General features: G+C 40.4%; 1 protein-coding gene across 2 annotated transcripts in view; it reads right to left on the bottom strand.

Annotated features, from left to right (window-relative positions):
• Cfap221 (cilia and flagella associated protein 221) overlaps nucleotides 1–15,766 on the bottom strand; it is a 98,405-nt gene that overhangs the window by 22,039 nt on the left and 60,600 nt on the right. For both annotated transcript variants that reach the window (XM_021722049.3, XM_040294115.2), the window contains 5 exons: nucleotides 13,188–13,293; nucleotides 11,536–11,666; nucleotides 9,329–9,409; nucleotides 8,449–8,556; nucleotides 8,221–8,355 (listed from right to left, as the gene is read on the bottom strand). In XM_021722049.3, coding sequence (XP_021577724.2) covers nucleotides 8,221–8,355; nucleotides 8,449–8,556; nucleotides 9,329–9,409; nucleotides 11,536–11,666; nucleotides 13,188–13,293 — 561 coding nt within the window. The remainder of the gene's footprint in view (nucleotides 1–8,220; nucleotides 8,356–8,448; nucleotides 8,557–9,328; nucleotides 9,410–11,535; nucleotides 11,667–13,187; nucleotides 13,294–15,766) is intronic.

The following is a 15,766-nucleotide window of genomic DNA, read 5'->3' as shown; positions in this document are numbered from 1 at the left end:
GTTTATCTGTTCCCAAGCCAGGCACAGGACAGGCGTCTGCCCAGGCTCTTCGAGGCTCCTGCTAGCACTAACACTCCCGATCCCATGGCGGCTCGTCTGGAGAGCAGAAGTGGGAGAGCACGTGCCTTCAAGTTGGCGGCATTTTAAAATATCACACCATCCATAAACGCCACTTCTCTGGTTTAAGAGCTTCACTGCATACCACTGGGACTTACCAACCTCACATGGAAACAAGTCTAATTGAAATCACAGCTTAAAATGGCTTAAAGTATTTGTTTTTAACTATGATGAATTAGGGGGAATTATTAAATAAGCAAAGTGGTTTTAAAAAGTAAAAAAAAGCTTCTTGTTCTGAAAACAAAAATAGCCTCTTAGAAATAACTTTAAGGAGAAGACAGAGAAGAGGGTGACATTTGATCTACCAGGAAATGTCAATATTTAACATTGTTTTTGGTAGTATTTTTGATTCAGGAAGGCTTCATTGGAATACAGTATCTGGTTTTATGGGAGATCTTGTTTTTTTTTTTTTAATAACTTTAGTTAGTTTTTTTTAATGTGGTGCTGAGGATCAAATTGAACCCAATGCCTCACACGTGGGAGGCACACACTCTACCACTGAGCCACAACCCCAGCCCTCTTGTTTTGTTTTGCTACTTTTTTTTTTAAGCAGACCTAATGGATGCACAGAGCAATTCTATCAAAATACTAAAATACAGAGCCTTTCAATGTTCTTTCCAGAGCTTGAGCAGTAGATCCCCTGTCCTTGCTCCAAACAACAACACAGCTTCCCCCTCACAGTGGCTTCATCTCAGATGTTTAAGAACCACTGAAATTTTGTTCATTTTATTAGTATGATATTTTTTAACAATGAAAAAAATACAGGGCAGAGCGGGGAGCTCAGTGGTAGAGCACTTGCCTAGTGTGTGCGAGGCCCTGGGTTCCATCACAAAACAAACAAGGAATAACCCCCCCCCCCCAAAACAAAACAAAACAAAACAAAACACCAAACCAAATCCATGATTCCACTTGACTTATGGAAATTTGATCTCAGTGTCAAGAAACAGATGTCCCTCCACAACTTAAATGGCATGTAGCTAGACTGGGAGGCACTCTGATTTCCAGATGCAAGGCAGGGGAAGGCCCAGGTGTAGTGTGCTGGTGAGGGAACAACACTGCAAAAACTGTGGGCTGTGGGTGCAGAGAGGCTGGCCTGCAGCCTGGGGGCAAGATGCAGAGAGGTCTCTCTGCTAAATGTCTGGTTGCAAAGGTCGGGGAGGCGGGAGGTGGGGAAGCCCACAGAGGGTGCCTGCAATGCCCACATAATGTAGAAATAAGCACATGCCTCTGTGAGCACCTGCAGTTGAGGCAAAATTTAGGATACAAATGTAAGTGTGCAAAGGGACACAATACCAGAGGGGAAATTACCTCTGGGCCTTCAGGGATGTCTCTGCTGTGGTCAATGGAGGGCATGAGAAGCTGTACGTGGCCAGAAATCTTAGTCTGTCTTGGGCCAAGTGTGATGAATGTGGTCTTTTTGCAAATGGCAACAGCACTGTCTGCAACAGTCGTCAAACTTCAGATACCCCTGGATGACCTTGGTTACTAGAGTTAAGTGATCTGAGCGGTCATCCTGTGATGATTTTAATTGTCCTCAAGGTTATGTGTGCATATGGTAGCGTCTCACTAGGCTGCAAGGATTTGCAACCATAAGCTCTGGATTCCTGTGGTCCCTTCCTGTCCTTAAGCCCCCACCCCAGAGGCTGCTTCTTTATTTCTGGGTTTTGTGCCTCTCATGGTCACGACCTTCACTCTAAACATTATACTTATTCTTCCATTTCTTTTTAAAAAAAATTTCTTAATTGTATATGGACACAATGCCTTTATTTATTTTATGTGGTGCTGAGGATGGAACCCGGTGCCTCACACATACTAGGCAAACGCTCTACCACTGAGCTACAACCACAGCCTATTATTCTTCCATTTCTTGATTAACAAACTCAGATGATATCTACTGAATCACTGTTACACAAGGTAAGGATTTGGTGCATGTATATGAATGCCTCATAAAAGCTTCTTTCCAATTTTAAACAGCACATTGCTCTTTTTTTTTTAAGAGAGAGAGAGAATTTTTTAATATATATATATATATATTAGTTTTCTGTGGACACAACATCTTTATTTTACTTTTATGTGGTGCTGAGGATCGAACCCAGTGCCCCGCGCATGCCAGGCGAGTGCACTACCACTTGAGCCACATCCCCAGCCCAGCAGCACATTGCTCTTTTAGTAACTTACCTTTGTGACTTGACATGACATGCTTTGGTACTTTTTCTGCAGTGCTGGCTGGGAATCAAACCCAAGGCTTCCCATATGCTAGCCAGGTGCTCCTCCAATGACCTATACTCCCAGTTTACCTCTATTTCTTCAGTATTTACCCCTATTTTCATGTGAGTGTTTCCATTAAAAATGAACACATTATCATTCCTATGCTTTACTGAACCTTTTCTCTGCAAGGCCAAGTAGAGGCTCAGATTATAATTTTTTTTTGTGTGTGTGTGTGTGTGAAGGTTTAATATCTTGCTAGAGTTAAGAGCTTTTTCCTAGCATGTTCGAGGTCCCTGGGTTTGACCTCCAGTACCACAAAAACAAAAAACAGTTCAATATCAATATCATGGCCTGTGGTTCACTGATGGAGAAGAGTTCTAGTATCCAGGGTAAATAGATTCTATTTTAAAAATTTCCATCAACTCTTAAAAAAATCACATGAAATTTTAATTTGGTTTCCTAGTTGAAACATATGGATTTTTAGTTGTTTTTTTTTCCTGCCTGGAGTTTATAATTGCCTTTTGTTTTTCTTGAATAATATGCCTTTATAAAATCTGTGGGTGTTTCCATTCTCTTAACTGCACCAGTTGAGTGTGGAGTCTCCCTTTCCTAGATACCTCTTTACCAGAGCCTCCTCTAGGCTCCTTGCCTATGTGCATCGCAAGTCTTTATATAATGCTTTACTGGTTGTTACCAGTATTTCTTTCTCTTTTTGTCTCTTTTCTTTCTTTTTTTTTTTAGGGGGGGGGTTCTAATACTTTCTTTTGCTGCTGCATTGATGTATAATTTCCATATAATAAATCACACATATTTCAATATACAATTTGGTGTGTTTTGACATAAATTACGCCTTCAAAACCCCATTCCACCATACAAATAATAAACATTTCCACCCTCCCAGATGTATCTCATGCCTTTTGTCATCTCTTCATCCCCATATCTTGTCCCTTTATACCTGTCCACCTAATCCATCATCAGGCAGCCAGTAATCTGCTCTCTGTTTCTATGAATTACTTTAGATGTTCTGGACTTTAATATAAATGGAACAATGCAGTATGTGCTCTTTTTATTTGACTTCTTTTACAAGCATGCCCATTTTGAGAATCACATATGTTTTTACATTATCAAGAAGAGTTCATTTTTTTCCATTACTCAAATGTATTCCATTGTACGTTTATACCACAATTTGTTTATCTACTAACCTGCTGTTAGGCAACCCCCACCCCCATGCACATACTTTTGGCAACATACGAAGTTGCCATGAATATTCTTGCATAAGTCTCATGCCTCCATTTATCTTGGATAAATACTCAGGAGTAGAATGGCTAGATCATAGGGTCCCTGCATGTTTGCTAACTTTGTAAGAAACTGTCAAACTGTTTCTACTATAGTTGTACCCTTTAAACTCCCACCTGCAGTCTTTTTAATTTTATATCATATTATAACAGAGGTATCTCATTGCAGGTTTAATTTGCACTTGGCTAATGATCCATTATCTTGTGCATCTTTTTAAGTGCATAATTTGTAAATCTTTTTTGGTGAAATGTCTGTTCAAGTCTTTGACCCATTTTAAACTTGGAATGTTTGTTTTCTTATTTTTGAGTTCTGAGAGTTCTTTTAAAGATGTTTTATTTTATTTGGTGAGAGTACGTAGCTCAAGATCTCCTCTCAAGAAATTTTTAAACATTCATTATTGTTGACTGTAAGTATGACATTGTACAGCCGATTGCTAGACTTTAATAATCTTCCTTGACTAAAACTTGATGCCTGTTAATGTGTAACTTTCCATTTCCTCTCCCCTTCATATCTGACAAACATTCTACTCTTTAATTTTCAGTCTGACTACAGATGTTCCTTGATTTACTATGAGATTACATCCTGATAAACCCATTGTAAGCCCAAGGATAAGTATGTTAAGTAAAAACTACTGTATTGTACCTAACCTACTGAACAGCCTGGCTTAGCAACACAGTATGTTAGAGTGCATTGTTTCCCCTCCTGATCTCAGGGATGACTGGGAACAGAGACTCACTGCCACTGCCCAACGTCACAAATATACCACATATTGCTAGACTGGAGAAAAAAATCACAATTCAAAATTCAAAGTGCAGTTCCTGCTGAATACATATCACTGTTGCACCAACTTAAAGTAAAAAATCATTACTGAACCATCATAAATTGGGGACCATCTATATTTTAGATTCCTCATCTAAGTAGAATTATGCAGGCTTTGTCTTTCTGTGACTGGCTCATTTCCCTTGGTAGCATGTCTTCCAGGTCTGTTGGTGCATCTTGCAGAATTCCCTCCTTTTTAAAGGCTGAATTGGCATTCCACTGCATAGTTTTATGGTACTTTCCTTATCCATTAATCTGTAGGTGGACATTCACCTCGGTTACTGTGAATAGTAGTGAACATAGGACTGTTAATATCTGTTTGATATCCTGATTTCAACTCTTTTGGACAAATATTCAGAAGTAGGTTGCTGGATCATTTGGCAGTTCTAGATTTGATTTTTTGAAGGAACCACATTTTGTTTTTCACAGTGGTACACCAATTTTGAATTCCTACAAACAGTGTGGAAGGGCTCCATTTTCTCCATCTTCTCCAACACTTCTCTCTTGCTGTTTTGGAAAGCGCCTTCCTGACAAGAGGGAACTGATCTCTCATTGTGGCTTTGATCTATTTTCCTAATGATTAGTGACACTGAGTATTTTTTCATGCACCTGTTGGCCATCTTTAAGTCTTTTCTGAAGAAGTGTTAATTCAAGTTTTTAACCCATTTTAAAATTGAGTTAGTTTCTATTGAGTTTTTGAAGTTCCTTATATATTTTGGAGAGTAACTATTTATCAGATATTTTTGCCATTTCACAGGTCATCTTTTTTTTCTGTTGGTTATTTTCTTTGCGAATTTTGAGAGTTCCTAATATATCCTGGATATAAGTCCTTTATCACATATGTGATTTCTCCAAGTTTGTGATTTATAGTTTGTGATTCATATTTTCACTTTTTATTTTTACTTTCATTTTATTTATTTATTTTTACTTGATGCTAAGGATTGAACCCAGTGCCTCACAGGTGCAAGGAAAGAGCTCTACCACTGAGCCCCAGCCACAGCCCTATATTTTGACTTTCTTTTTTTTAAACTCTTTTTAAAAAATATTTAATTTTTTTTTTTTTTAGGTGTAGGTGGACACAACCCAATGCCTCTATTTTTATGTGGTGCTGAGAATCGAACCCAGGTCCCGCTGTGCTAGGCGAGCGCTCTACTGCTGAGCCACAAACCCAGCCCTATATTCTCACTTTCTAATAGTGTCTTTAGGAAGGAAAAGTTCTTAATATTGACAAAATTCAGTCAATCCATATTTTTAAAATACATGAATTGTGGTTTTGGTGTTTTTAGCTAATCGCAAAGATTTTCTCTTATGTGTCTTCTAGAAGATAATTTTAGGTTTCAAATTTACTTCTAGGATCCATTTTGTGTTTATTTTATAAATTTATAAGTGAAGTTGTCTTATCTTTATTTTATTTTGTTAAATAGATAACCGAATAGTCTCATACTTTTTAAGAAGATTATTTTTCTTCAATGAATTGTCTTTGACCTTTGTCAAAAATCAGTTGGTCAAATATGTATAAATGAATATATTTCTGGATTCTCTATTCTCTTCCATTGATATATTTGCTTATTTTTAAGCTAATATTATTCTATCTATTGTAGCTTTACAGTAAACTTTGAATTCACGTAGTATAAATTCTTCAGCTTTATTTTTCCAAAATCATTCCAAATATATCTGAATTTCCACTTAAATTTTAGAGAAAGCCTGTTAATTTATTTTAAAAAAAGGATTTTTGTTGCTTGGGATTGTGTTGCACTTTCAGATTTGTTTAGAAAAAATTGATATCTTAACAATATTAAATTTTCTCATCTACCAACATGGCATGTGTCTCTATTTATTTAGGTTTCCTTTGATTCCCTTAGCAATGTTTTACAATATTCAGCATATCAGTCTTAATATATTTTTGTCAGATTTAACCTGAAATGTTTTATATTTTTGATGCTATCTTTTAGTATTATAAATTTAAAATTTTAATTTTATATAGTTTATTTTTAATGTATAGAAACATACTTGATCTTCATACGGTGATCCTACATTCTACAATATTGCTAAATTTGCTTCTTGGTTTTAGTAGATTTTTTTTGATGAATTACATTGTATTTTCTAATAGCCAGTAATTTTGTTTATGCATAAAAAGAGTTTTACATCTTCCTTCCAGATCTGGGTGCCTTTTATTTCTTTTTCTTGTCTGGTTACATTGGCATAGTTTTTAAACAGAATTCTTGAGAGCAGACACCTTTATCTTATTCCTGACCTTAGGGGGAAGACATTTAGTCATTTACTATTTGGTTTGATGTTAGCTCTTGGTGTTTTAGCAAATGTTCTTTATCAGGTTGAGAAAGTTCCCTTTATCCCTTACTCACTGAGATTATTTATCAGGAATTTTTTTTTATTTTTATTTTTTTTATTGGTTGTTCACAACATTACAAAGCTCTTGACATATCATATTTCATACATTAGATTGAAGTGGGTTATGAACTCCCAATTTTACCCCAAATGCAGATTGCAGAATCACGTCGGTTATACATCCACAATTTTACATAATGCCCTAATAGTAACTGTTGTATTCTGCTACCTTGATATATCGTTTTTCTGTATTTATTGAGATGACCGTGTCATTTTTGTCACCAACTTTTGATGTCTGTTCATGAAAGATATTGGTTTGTCCTTTTCTCTTTCTGTAATGTCTGTGACTAGCTTTGGTGTCAGAGTGATAGTGGTTTCTAGAATGAGTCCAGGAGTAATTGCTCCTCTTCTGTTTTCTGGAGGAGTGTATGAGTTTGGTATAATTTCTTCTTTAAACATCTAGCAGAATTCTCCTGAAGGCATCTGGTCCTGGAGTTTTCTTTGTGGGAAAGGTTTTTAGCCACAAATTCAGTTTTTTAGTATATACAGAGCTATTTGGACTATTTATATCCTCTTGAAGACTTCACAGCTTGTGCTTCTAAATAAATTTGCACATTTAATTTATTCTTTGAATTTACTGGAATGAAGTTTTTCATAATATTAACATATTTTTTAAAAAATATTTATTTTTTGTAGTTGTAGTTGGACACAATAACTTATTTTATTTATTTATATGTGGTGCTGAGGATTGAATTCAAGGCCTTGCACGTGCAAAGTGAACGCTTTTCCACTGAGCCATAACCCCAGCCCCAACATATATTTTTACTATCTATAGTATCTGTAGTGATGTCACTTCATTCCTAATATTGGTTTTTGTATTTTTTTTTTCTTTTTTCCTGGTCAGATATGTTAGTGATTTATGCATCTTATTTATCTTTTCAAAGAAACATTTTTCTATTTCATGATTTTTCAATCTGATCCTTATTATTTTTTTTCCTGCTTAGTTGGGGTTCCTCCTGTTCTTCTTTTCCTAACTTCTTAAAGGGGCAGCTTAGGACATTAATTTGAGAACTTTCTTGTTTCCTACTCTACTATATATTACTATAAATTTCCCACAACTTTTTGTTTGTTTTCATTTTAATTCAGTTAAAAATACTTTCTAGTTTCTCCTTTGGCCTATATATATATATCATACAGAAGCAGAAAAGATCAGTAAGCTATTGTCATAAAAATAAATGCTGGACTTGTTAAGAGACAGAAACTCTGATATTCTCCAAATGATAAATAATGATAAACAAGCTCAGATATTATTTAACACTTGATATTCCAAAGAGAAAAAAATATATACTTCCAATTATTCCCTCTGTTTTCTTATAGAGTAATTACTAAAATAAAGGAATACAGGAAACAAGCCTTTTGCCAATGGTTACTTACAAAAATATAGAGCGGATCATATTCTGGGGACATGGATAAGGCCTCAGGTGGTTTCATAGTCAAGATTGAGGACTTTCCAGTGACCTGAGGTGTGGAGTCCTCTTTTGGCAGGATAACGATGGTGGTGACTTCATCCTAAACACAGGAGGAACAAGAATGGCCGGTTAGTCTTGCTGCTAAGACAAGAAGGAAAAGTGGGAGGAATTCTTGAAGGTGGGGACAGGTTACCTCAGCTCCTTGCTTCAGGGGTCGAGCGAGCTTTTGGGGCTTGTAACTTGTTGAAGACGTGTGGACTGAGAATGGCTGATATCCCTTAATTTTGTACAGTTGAGGAACCTGAGGGTGAAAGAAGACAACTGAGTGAATATCCTTAAAAGGGCCATTTGGTCGGATCTGCTTCTCAACCACAGCTGTCCGTGGTGAGGGTGAACCAGGCCACCCTGTGGCCGTCCACTATGACAATTGTCAGTTCGGACCAGCACTGGAGAGGTGTCAGGGCCCTGTTCTAGCTCACACCTGTGTCCATGGTTACTTTCTCATACCACAGGACTTAACTACAGAAACACATCAAAATATCTTCATTTTAAAAAACACAAGTGGTCGTATGTCTCAAGAAGGGCTGCCTAATTTGTGTCCAGTTCATCTTGTGCTTCTTTTTTATTTTTTTTTGGGGGGGACACTAGGGATTAAACTCAGGGGTGCTCTACCACTGAGCTACATCCCCAGTGCTCCCCTCCCCTTTAAATTTTGAGACAGGGTCTTGCTGAGGCTGACCTCGAATTTTCAATTCTCCTGCCTCAGCCTCCTGAATCTCTGGGATTCCAGGTATGGGCCACCACAGCAGCTGCATCCTGTGTTTTGTCTTGAAGTTTCTAATAGATGTAGCTGAGGGAATTCATGGGCCAAGGTATAACCCCACAGAATAAAGACCCTGGTGTCTGTAGCCACATTAGGGAAAAAGGATCTCCAACATTCTATCAAATAAGAGCAGAAAAATATTCAGTATAATCTAAAATAGACCAGAACTAATAAAATAATATAATTCAAGTTCAAGAATATTTTGTTCACTCCACATAAAACACCGAAATAATTATGTGACAGATCTGACCTGCAAGTTGAAGAAGGAATAGCTGTGCTTGATTTGAACATCGGAAGGCTTGATTGGGACTAGTCCAAGGCCGTCAGGAGCCTAAAATGGGAAAATAATGGGGGAAGAAAGGAAAGTCAACTCCAAGCAAAAGCAGGTAGGCTTCTATTTCCATCATAATTTGAAATGTTAAGTGAAGAGATCTACTCTCAAAGCAGCCTTTCTCAGGACCACAGTTGCCACGTGATCTCTGGGACACAGGGCGGCCCTGCCATCCCCTCTTTGTGTATCTTAGAGTAGGTGAATCTTTTCCTCCTGAGTGTCATGGGGCGTGCGGCGGATCACCTCGAGCCCCAGCTGTTAGAGTCCTGCTAAGAGTCAGGGTCGGCTCTCCTCATGTGTTGCCTTGACTCTGGGTGACAGCACCTTCCCTGGCAACCTGTCACTGGAGGCAGGGTCAAGGTCCTCTCACCCTAGGCCAGTTCCAGAGTTCCTCACGGCCTCAGCTGAGGCCTTTGCCAAAACCGATGGCAGCCCTACTTCTCCGTCCAGTCCTGTTCCCTGTGCTGGCCTTTCAGAGTGGCTGGCTCCCAGAGTACTTCCTGCCTGCTCATGTGCACAGACACTAGAGAAACTGGAACAGGGCCTGGCAGACCACAGGAATTCCACAAATACCATCCTTTACCTAGGCTGAGGCACCACCATTCAATTAACATGATGCAATGTTAATATGACATCATTCGCAAGACATTTCCCAATTTCAAAGATGCTACATGTACAAAAAAAGAATTGACGAGGGGCTGGGACTGTGGCTCAGTGGTAGGGTGCTTGCTTGGCACATGTGAGGCTCTGGGTTCAATTCTCAGTACCACATTAAAAAAATTAATAAATAAGATAAAGATATTATGTCTATCTATAACTAAAAAAAATCAATAAAATCCTGTATTTGTGGAATAAATGAATAAATTCTTGTATAGATAGAAATGCTGAGCCTCCATTTTTAAAAAATATTTATTTTTTAGTTGTAGTTGGACACAAGACTTTTATTTCACTTGTTTATTTTTTTAATATGGTGCTGAGGATCGAACCCAGGGTCTCGCATGTGCGAGGGGAGTGCTCTACCACTGAGCCACAACCCTGGCCCCCTCCATTTTTTTTAATCAACTCTGAACAGGAGAGATGTCCTAGCAGCACTAACTAAATAACAAAGGAAATATGCAAGCTGTGACCTATTCAAAAAAATGAGGTGGGCTCCATGGCACCATGATGACACCCCAGCACCCTTTTGCTCCATTAGTCATTGAGTGTCAGATAATTTTTATGGTGGGAACATCACAGATTTCATTTTTAATGAATTAAGCAGTAGAATCTGTTAAATCATGTAATTATCAAACTCTGAAAACATGGAATTTCTAAATTTCATCCAATAATTCTTGGGGAAATTAACCTGAAATATTTTGGGATACGTATAGTGGGTTTATTCTTTAAAATTAAGAAGATCATTCTGCACAAGCACTTGCAATAAGGGTCTCAGCACATGCTCTGTTGATGTGAATCTGAGCGACATTTTATGGCTGGTTATGTGATCTTGTGCCTCCGTTTCCCCACCTGTGAAACGATAAACCCACCACATAGATTCATTGAAGATCAAATGAAGTCACACCTGAAGCACTTAGGTGCAATTTAAGAGTTGATTAATGATCATTTTCATTATAATGCATTATTGTGCCTGTAAAGGGAGGAGAATGGGCTGTCACACCCTGACAGAGGAGGGACAGAGAGGGGAAATTCTGAGTCTGATGTGTTAGCTTGACATATTCTGGACTAGAATCTTCTTGACTAGGTTGGGCCCAGACTAGGGGCTGCTGTTCTCTTAGCCTCTTATTTATTCTGCATCAGAAGGTCCAGCTGAGCAGAGCCTGTCTCCCCGGGCCAGGTGGTCTTCTCTCTGCTTATCTGCCCATCTGCTCTTAGGCCTGATTCCAGGGCAGCTGGAATCAGTGTCCATGCCGGGGTCCAGCCTGGGTTACAAGGGAGCTCTGCACAGACATGCTGGGTGTATCAAGTGTACCAGGAGTTCCAGTACGGGGCAGGTAGCTAGATGGCCTCCAGGGTTCCACTGGTCATAATTTCCTGGGCACAGGTCTCCCCTGGAGGCCCTCTGAGGAGGCAAAGGGGGTAAGGCTGAGATCATGCCTGCCCCCACCCAACAGCCTAATGGTACCCACCAGCTCCTTGTCACCCTGAGGAGGGCTGTAGGATGGGAAGGCAAAGGGCAGCACGTTGTTGGGTGACACCTTGAACCGGCAACTGTGATCGTCCTGAGTGGATCGTGGCAGAAGGTTTCTGGGATGCTTGTCTAGGGGGAAATCAAAACAGTACTTTACTATCTTTAAGGTATTTTTTTTTTGAGTGAAACTAGCATTTTGAGTTGCATATTTACCACATGCTATTTCAAAAGGATATTTATGCTTCTATGTATGCACACATAACATCTATCTCCATTGTTAGTTCCCCTCTATTCTTTACTGCAGACCCTTAATTTTTAAAATTTTTATTTATTTTTTGCTTCAAAAAATTTAATTCTTTAAAAATATTTTATGAATAAACATTAATTATATATGCTAATGGGGTTCAGTGTGGTTTTTTTTAAAAAGAGAGAGAGAGAATTTTTTAATATTTATTTTTCGGTTTTCGGTGGACACAACATCTTTATTTTTATGTGGTGCTGAGGATCAAACCCAGTGCCCCACACATACCAGGTGAGTGCGCTACCGCTTGAGCCACATCCCCAGCCCCATGTGTGTGATATTTTTATCTACACATATAGCATGCACTTATGAAACCCTTTCTCTCTCCCTCCTCCCCACACATTCCCAATCCTGAGAAATCACTGTTCTACTTTCAGGTCTGCCCCCCAAAACTTTTGTTTTTGTTTGGTACCAGGAATTGAACTCAGGGGCACTCAACCACCAAGCCACATCTCCAGTCCTATTTTGTATTTTATTTAGAGACAGGGTCTCACTGAGTTGCTTATCAGCCTCACTTTTGCTGAGGCTGGCTTTGAACTCAAGATCCTCTTGCCTTGGCCTCCGAGCTGCTAGGATTACAGGTGTGTGCTACCGTGCCCAGTAAAAAACTCTTAATACTTGATTAAAATATTTCTGATGAATTCAACAAAGAAAAAGATTAAAGAAAAACATTTTTATAGATGTCCATACATGATTTCTGGGTAAATTCCATTTTTTCTTCATTAAAAAAAGAGTTTATTAGAAACTTCAGTATCAGAAATAAAAATAATGTAGGAAGCAGCAAAGAATAGATAAGATGCTACAAATGTTTTGGGAAACTAAATATACAACTATCTTGGTGGAGAGGCTGGAGTATGTGGGGCTCTGGCCAGGAAGGGAGGAAGGCCTAGGAGGGGCAGGGCCCGCCTGTGGACCTGCGTATGAGCTGTTATGGTTTGGATGTGAGGTGTCCCCACCAAAGCTCCTGTGAATGCAGGAATATTCAGAAGCAAAAAAATTAGATTATGAGAACTGCGACCTGATCAGTCCATTCCAGTTTAAATGTACTGACTGGACAGTGACTGTAGGTAGGTGGGGCATGGCTAGAGACAGAGGCAGACTCCATGAAGCCTCCAGAAGGAACCAGCTTTTGACAACTGGATTTTAGATGTCTCCAGAACTATGACATAATAGACCTGTGTTGTTTGAAGCCATTACACTTGTGATGGTTTGTTACAGCAGCAATAGGAAACTAATACATGTGATTTCTGAAAAAATATATTTTTGCCATAGCTAATTTCATGATAAAGCAGTCTTGAGCTCCCAGGGGTCTTGGTCTCAGCATTGCTATCCTCCACACCATACCTTACCTTGTGCTACTGACTGTCTTGCTTGTATGAGCCTTTTCATTATACTTTCTCTATCCATTTCACGAAAAGAAATTAACATATTGAGTAACCGCCGCTCAAACATGATCTGGAATCGGAAAGAACAACAATCTCAGATTATTAATTGATAATACCATATCTGATAGTCAATGTCATTCACTTTTCCCAATCACAATTAAGGGCACAATTCACAGGGAGATGGCAAGCTTCCCCCGACTGAGGCCACAGGGACTTCATGGTCTAGTGAATAAGGACTAGCCTGGAAACTAAGAAAGGTATCAGGTTGTCATCTGGTCTTGTCCCACCCGTTTATGAGTCCTGAGTCTACTTTCTTTCTTCTGGATGTAGCTGAGGAGCAATGCTACCACAGTGGTGTCTGCAGAGTCAGAGGACAAACTTACGTAGTTGATTCTGTAGCCACGGGGTTGGGGACATGGGACCTGCACCTACATGCCATGTCTATACCACCAAGCTTTGCATCCAGAGTGGTGCTGCTGCAGGGGAGTGTCCCCCGTGCACGGAGGGTTGGCAGAAGGAGTCATTCATTCTATGAGAAGTGCTCCTTTCTCTTCTCCCAAGAACTCTTTCATTTACCAAATAGAAAGTGGCTGCTTTGTGCCTGGCTCTGTGCAAGTCCCTGCAGAGACGGGGAGGAGCAGAGCCGTGGTCATCTCTAAGCTTTGAGGCTTTGCCTCTGGCTGTGTTGGGGAGACCTGTGCTGGTCCAGGTGAGAGGAGCTGGGCTGGAGCCAGCACTAAGGAGAGGGTAAGAAGTCATTTGACTGGAGGGCACCCTGGCTCAGGGACCTGAGAGGGAGCCAGCACTGCGAACACTCCAGCTGCGGGGCTCCCTGCAGGGGGCTGAGGTTCAGGGGGCACCAGCCTCTTGCTGGCTGTGTGGCCCTGTCAACAGCTGTGCCTTCCTCCCTCTGAGCGCAGCCTCCACTTCCTCCCCTTCCCCGAGCCTCCTGTGGCCACCTGTGCGCATACACAGAACAGGAACAGCAGGGACTCAGGTTCTCGGGGCTTTGGAGGCTGGTGAGAAGGTGGCCAATGCAGGGAGCATGACCAGTCCAGGCCGAGTCCTGCCTGAAGGACGGCCCGCAGCGGAACTTCAGGAGCCCCCTAGACGTGTTCACTCATTTCATCTTCACAGTAACCCAACGGGAAAGGTCTTAGTGTCACCCCCAGAGTTCAGATGAGGAAACTAAGACACAGAGGTCATGTCCTTATCCAAGACCAGAAAGCTCACAAAGGAGCACCAAGAATTAAGTGCAGGCCACCAGGCCCCAGAGCCTGGGTGTGTGGTTTGGGTTTTGAATGACCCCCCTCCCCCCAAGGCCTGTTGCTAATGGCCTCAGCCTGGGGCACTGTGGGAGGTGGTGGAACTGTCAGGAGGTGGGGCCTCCTGCAAGGAAGTAGGTGATGGGGGTGGAGCATTCAGGGGGACATTGGGACTCTGGCCCCTTCTTTTCTCCCAGTTGTTCCAAGATAAGCAGCTCTGCCATGATGTTCTGCCTCAATACAGGCCCAAAGACCTCCATTGAGCCAATCCACCCTGGACTAAAATCTCTGAAATTCTAAGCCAAAATAAACCTTTCCTCTTTATAAGTTGATTATCTCAGGTGTTTTATCACAGCAATAGAAAGTCAACTTACACACCAATTTTTAATCGCTGCTCTCCCTTGCTTGAGGTGTGAGTCTGTCCCATAGGGAAGCCATGCTTCAAGGGCAGGGACAAGACTCTCTAGGGAGCATAAGAAGCAAAGGGCAGCAATGAGAGCTTTAAGTGTTGAAGCTTATAAAGATAGCTTCTTGGAAGACAGGTAGACCTGGGATGGCCCAAAAGACAGGTGTGGACCTGAGGAGTGGAGATGGGGAGGCATAGAAACATGGGTTCCTAGCTGGGGATAAGCATGGTGTGTCTGGAAGAAGATGAGGACGGTGACAAGGAGAAAGACAGTGGGGAACTGAAGAGGGCCGGCTACAGTCAGATCAGTGGGTCACCCTACACCCTTTATTGGCATTAGGGGTCAGAAGTCTTCATTTTATCCTCCAGCAGGAAACCACTAGAGGCCAGAGCTATGCTGGGGGAAGACCAGCGTGAATGAGGGTTAAACCACAGTAAGGAGATGATACCTTTGAAGGGGAAGCCATAGCCTGATGTCAGAGACAAGATCCTACTGGAATTTTCAGTTGTTCTCCCTGAATAGGACCAAAACCCCATTGTTTTAGTTATATTGACCCAGCAATTCCACTCCAGGTATGTATAACCAAGAGAATTGAAAACGTGTGTCCACTAACTTCTGCACAAATATTTATAGCAGCATTGTTGGCAGTACCCCAAAGGTGAAAACAACTGGATGCCTGTCAATGGATGAATAGGTAAAATGTGGCCTATCCAAAAAATGGAATATTATACAGTTATAAAACGGAATGTAATACTGATACAAGCTACAACACCAGTGAACTTGAAAACAGGTTAAGTGAAAGAAACCAGATTCAAAAGATACATATTATATGATTCCAAATAAGTAAAAATGTCCAGAAATGGCAAATTCA

Source organism: Ictidomys tridecemlineatus, chromosome 7 (genome assembly GCF_052094955.1).
Source record: "Ictidomys tridecemlineatus isolate mIctTri1 chromosome 7, mIctTri1.hap1, whole genome shotgun sequence".
Taxonomy (NCBI): domain Eukaryota; kingdom Metazoa; phylum Chordata; class Mammalia; order Rodentia; family Sciuridae; genus Ictidomys; species Ictidomys tridecemlineatus.
This window is presented reverse-complemented; position numbering and strand designations above follow the sequence as displayed.